General features: G+C 42.1%; 1 protein-coding gene across 1 annotated transcript in view; it reads left to right on the top strand.

Annotated features, from left to right (window-relative positions):
* CWC27 (CWC27 spliceosome associated cyclophilin) overlaps window positions 1-2,629 on the top strand; it is an 873,807-nt gene extending 871,178 nt beyond the window's left edge. Inside the window, exon 14 of the mRNA XM_085631671.1 lies at window positions 1,935-2,629. Coding sequence (XP_085487797.1) covers window positions 1,935-2,106 — 172 coding nt within the window. The 3' untranslated portion in view covers window positions 2,107-2,629. The remainder of the gene's footprint in view (window positions 1-1,934) is intronic.
* The last annotated feature ends 3,371 nt before the right edge of the window (window positions 2,630-6,000 follow it).

Consider the following 6,000-nt stretch of genomic DNA (forward strand, 5'->3'; position numbering starts at 1 on the left):
AGCACATTCACAGGCGCAATCAGAGTGAAGAGTCTTCTTTCCCTGTACAGGGGATACACCACATAAACTGAGCACCACTTTCTTTATAGCTACTGCAAGCAGGGGAGCTGAGTCAACAGTAGGTTACGCGCAGGGACGAGACCTTTGATGAAGTACGTTTTCTTACCTTCCATGTCTGATGATTCAGCCGGAGGCTTATCTTTAGGGAACTCTGTCAACCATACTTGACGTTCACTTGCTTAACAATTTTCTGGCATTTTTTTTTCTTGTCTATACATAGTGTGGGAAAACAGGGCCTCCCTCTCATGCCCCCGTGGGAGCAGGTGCCCATTTTAAAATTGGGTGAGTGACACTATTTCCCTAAATACGAAAACTGCACATTCTCAATGTTAACATACATCCTGTTTATGCAAGAAACTTTTGTTGTGTGAGCTGCCCTATGTTGAGGGCCTGTATGTGCGGATGAGATTACATGTGTAAATCCACGTTCAATTCACGCACTCTGACTCATGATTGAACACAAAAAAGTAATGAGTGAGTGCATCTGGTTTAATATCACTTGGATCACTGAACGATGTGCTTTCCTAGTGAAAATACCTTCATTGTCACAATAGGCACTTATTTGCTTGGGGACTACACTATGAAGTATCACAACAAGGGTACGCCAACCTCTGGCTTTATAGCAGAAATCATAGCATGTACTTTTGTACCATTTTTTCTGCAGGTAATTCCCAGAAAATGCTGCAGCAAGTATATGCCTTTCTCTAACTTCTTTCATGCACACGTCATTCACGTCTTCAGGGGAAGTGACTTTATCGCTACCAACCCTGACGAAAGCCCAGGACCTTAGATAGGCTGTTAGGAAAGGGCTGAAACATGTTGGGGTTTTAGGGTAATAGAGCCACATCCTTTTAGCCCTACATTGTTTTTTTCCGGAGTTTTATATAGCGTGAACTTGACACAAACGTATTGGGGTATCAGAGCGCTTTACATGAGCACCAGTTGCATTACAAAAGGGCACATTCATTTTTGTTAGGCACAGGGAGAATAAGTGATTTGCCCAGAATCACAGGATGTTAAGCATCATTTCTGAGACTCGAACCCGGTTCCCCGATTTGAGGTCGACTGCCCTAGCCGTTAGACCACATCCTCTCCACATACTATTTTTAATCTTCCCTCCCACCCTACGAAAAAAGGATACTTTTGGAGTGGGAGAGGACTTTTATCTTTAAAGTTATGCCCCATACACCTGTAAGTGCTTCCTGAAATATGGTTTAGCCCACCCCAACCTTTAGGAGTTGGGGTGAACCCGATGATGAAGCATGTCACTACTAGAGTGAGTGAGGGTTATATAAAGAAAAGGGTCTCTGTCCCTTCCCACCCACAATAGTGTGTGTGTTGCCACCTGGCGGACTGACCATCCCCCAGTCCTTTACCTCTTCTACAGGAGCCGTCCTGGTTCCAGGGGGGGATACTATTTTGTTTTTGAAGATGAACATGTATACATAGATCAAGTGTATTATTAAAAGTAATTTCACTGTCATATGATGCTTTTTTCCATAGAGCTTTCCATGACAAATCAATGTCGCTGTTTCTTTTATTGACGCTGGAAGGTTTAAGTACTAACTTACCAAAGAATAAATATCTGGGTAATGTTAGGTGTTAGGTTGCTTTTTCCTCTTGAGGTTTGTTACATTTGTGCATTTATGATCCTCTCTTGCTTTGTAGCTCCAATCCTGGCTTTTATTCACTTGAAATTTCTGAGCACATTTCAATCTAATAAAAAAAAACAGGCTTGCACAGTTTTGTTTAAGGATAGTGTTTGAGTATCAACATTCAAACCTGCATTAAAATTGTTGTATTGTACAATCATATGGCATACCATTTTAATCAATCTTAAAATGACATCACATCTATTCTATATTTTCTTTCAGGATGTCCCACGTTCTGCAATTTGATGATAAAAGTAAGAAAGTTAAAGACGCAACCATGCAGGATGAAGATACTTTTGAAATATATGATCCCCGAAATCCCGTCAATAAAAGAAGACGTGAAGAAAGTAAAAAGATCATGAAAGAGAAGAAAGAACGGAAAAACTTGATGTAGTTAACGGAAAGTCAATCCAAACTGCAAATCAAAATTCTCTAGAAAAGTGAAATTAAAAAAAGACTTTTTTTTAAAACCCTAGATTCAAATGATGCTTTTTTTTTAAGGTTTGCCGCTGTGAACACAAAGAAAATGAGTATTTCTAATTGGTGTTGTGTTATTCTATATGCAGTCCGACACATAATTTTCTGTTGCTCTAATTTCCGTTACTCCATCTCACACAACGAGAATGCTAATAATTTACATGCACCCATTGTGCTTTGTACTCTTCTGTTTTTCACCAGGGAATGTTCCAACTGAGTTCTTCAGTGTTTGGTCCTGTCACATGTCAATCAGTCAATCAATCGAGGAATTGTAAGCATGCTACTCACCCGTGAGGGTCTCAAGGCGCTGAGGAGGGGTTCGCAGATCTGTTTATCCGAAGAGCCGGTCTTGAGGGTCTTCCTGAAGGTGTTCAGGGAGGGGGCACGTCTGATGTAATGTTCCACCAATTAAACTAGACTCTCTTGCTAAAATAGAGGAATTGTAACTTGCCTAGATTATGTGCGTTTTGTTATTGAATTCATCAGTTTGTTGTCAATTAGCTTAGATATATATATGATAAGGTACATCCACACCATCACCCTTCTTTCAAGGCTCCTATAGCCTCAGTATCTTGCTCTTTCATGTTCATTGCAGAAAAGAAGAATAACATCAGAATTTGTAGTATGAAATTAAGCACACCTAAAAGTAGTTAGCAATTTTTGCAAAACGATATTAGCATTAGTTTAATGTGAATCAGATTTTTTAAAACTTCTTAACCACAGAATACATGGAAACATGCAGAGATTCCTTATTTCCTATAATGACCTATAGTGTGGAAACATTATCTTGTTGCCATAACTATCTCTTTCTGCTATATATATGGACTCAGTGGTGGTCACCACTGGTTAGTTATAGTTAGGACCGAGGAAATTATTTTTTGAGTTTTGGTTGGTAATAACTTTGGCGCCGTTTGACGAATCTTCATAAAACGTTTAAAACAAATGTCTCATCTGCCTCAGATACTTCCTGGATAGTTTTGGGGTGATGCTTCAAGCGGGAACTGAGAAAATGGCTGGACTTTCTAATCGCGTTTTCCCCATGCAGTTTTATGATAGGAAAATTGAACAGCAATACAGAAAAAATAGCTGAACAGAATTACACCAAATTCAGTAGAAAGCTAGATCTTTACCCAGAAATCGAGTTGTTTGAGATTTGATGTAAATCCGTCCAGTCGTTTTTGAGGAATTAAGATCCAAAATGTATGTATATTTCATGTTGTGGCGAATCTGTGGACCCAACATATTAAAAGATTAATGGCCTGATTTAGGTCTTGGCAGATAGGAAACGTGACTGATATCCTGTTTCCCGTATTACATGTGCCATAGGGTACAATGCACTTGTAATATGGCAGACAGGATATCCGTCACGTTCGTGAGGAGTATCCCACCCACCAAGATCGAAATGAGGTCCTAAATCTGATTGGCTATCATCAACAAAGAGGTTTCTACACCATTTTAGGATTCTGGTTCCCTATCCTGAAAAAATAATTTTCAATTTGAAGCTCTGCGAGTTGGTAATGCCCCAGGGTAGTCACCCCATGTAAAAAAAAAAAGGTTAGGTACGTGTGGCTCCCCCTTACCAATCGATTTAAATACCCTGTGGATCCCATCCCCTGGGCCTGCATTATATTTTATTTATAGGGGATGGGGGCTTGCAGCCCCCCTCCCTGAGTCCTTACATCAGTCTGGGGATCCCATTCCATGTGCACCCCAAGCCATTAAATGGGACTGGTGGCCGCATCTCCTGGGGCCAGAAATCTTCATTCTTGGGATGGAGAGGGATGCTGCTTTCCTCTTCTGCCATTGCCCCCCTCCCCCCCAACCCCAGGGTGAATATGAAATGAGCAGAGTAGCAGCTCATTTCATATTCACTACTCCTTGGCTTTTGGGGTGCACCCCATGATGCCTTGCAAAGTCTTCTTGCTTACTTTTTTAGATCCTGGTGGTGCCCTTCTAGAAAGGGTTGAGGTTTTACCAAGCATTTTGTTTTGTAAATGTTGTGAGGGGCTGCAGGGAATGCAGCAACCCTCCTTAGAAAATTTAAAAAAAACTGGCAGTAAGTGTTCTTTGTCATTGAGTACAAGACCCCAGGAGTTCTTACCATATTTTTAAAGCACTCCAAGCTGGAGCTGTATGCTCTTCTGCTGGAGTGTGAGGATCGCTTGTGGTTGGTTCTGTGGCTTCTTATTGTGGCCTGAAGGGTGTGAAAAAAGATTCAACACAAGTTTACGGTTGCTTTGAATAAAAATACTTTAAAAAAAATATTTTGTGATTGTAATTATTATGAATCATAGCCATGTACATGGTGTAATACATTGGATTATAGTTATTGATAAATTGTTAATCAGTCAATCAATCTGCATTTGTAAAGCACATCACTGTCACCGCTAGGGATATCTGGGCGGTGTGTCTCCGTTGAAGAGCCAGGTCTTGAGTCTCTTTCTGGAAGTCTGCCAGCGAGGGGGCTGTACAGAGCTCGAGGGGAAGGTCACTCCAGGTCTTGACAGTGATGTATGAGAAGGAGCGGCCACTGCTGTGGCTGTGATGGATGCAGGTAGTGTGTGCAAGGGTGAGTGAAGAGGAGCGCAGGCGTTTGGAGGGTTATTGGAAGTTCAGTCAGTGGTTGACGTAGGCGGTCCTAGGTCTTGGAGGGCTTTGTTGGCGTGCATGAGGATCTTGAACTGGCATCTCTTCTGGATGGGGAGCCTGTGGAGGTCTTCCAGGTTGGGGGCGATGTGGGTGATTTATTGACAAGGCTAATAAATTTATGGGTGAATATTTCATAACAATTAAGACAATAGATATAGCTGATGCACATAAACGTAACCTGACATGTAAATTACATGAAGAAGAAAAGATATTTTTGAATCTAGTAGAACACAGGAGACAGGATTTCCAAAGAAGAGCCTCTGAACCGAAACCACAGATACCTAAGTGGGTTGAAAGGGAAGACCTTTTAGTAAATGGCAAGACTCGTGCTGCTATGTCTCTGGACTTTGAGAAGAAAGGGAAAATCTGTCTCCATAGACTTAAAACAGAATATAACAACGTATTTATTGGTTCCAGTGAATGTGAACATAACTTCTTAGTAAATGTTGGTTGGGGACTAAAAGGAGAAACTGATCCAGTATTTCCTGGAATTTATTATATTTGTGGAAACAAATAACCCTGGGCGTAGTTCGCGAAGTAGCGCTACGCGTAGCTACGCAAAGTGCACTTCGCACTACGCGAGCTACGCGTAGCACTTCGCGAACTGCGTAGTACCCTGTTCGCACTGTGCAAGATGCCGTTTTCAATGATTGCACAGTGTGGACAAGCATCCGGCACTGTGCAATCATTGAAAACGGCATCTTGCACAGTGCGTGCTGTAGTTTTCTGCCGCTCGAGTAAATTTTTACTCGAGCGGCAGCTTTCTCAATGCGGACTGGTAGTTTCTCATCGCGAGCGGTCGCGAGCATACGCGACCACTCACAATGAGAAACCTGACCTCCCCGCTTTGAGAATCTCACCGGGAGGTTTATTTTCCACGCTCGCGATCGGCAACTTGATGTTGCTGATCGCGAACGAGGAAAAAGTCTCGCCGGGATGTCATTTTGCTTGCTCGCGGTCGCCAACTTGACGTTGAGAATCGCGAGCAAGCAAAAAATGACCGCTGCACTACGCTACACTATGCTACGCTACGCGTGTTTGCACTGTGCTACGTGCAATTCGCGTAGTGCGAAGTAGCGCAAACTTCGCAAACTAAGCGAGCGTAGTGTAGTTCTTTGCCCAGGCTTAGAAACAAAGCCTATTTCAGGTTACCTGATCACTG

Source organism: Triturus cristatus, chromosome 2_1 (assembly GCF_964204655.1).
Source record: "Triturus cristatus chromosome 2_1, aTriCri1.1, whole genome shotgun sequence".
In the NCBI taxonomy this organism is placed as follows: domain Eukaryota; kingdom Metazoa; phylum Chordata; class Amphibia; order Caudata; family Salamandridae; genus Triturus; species Triturus cristatus.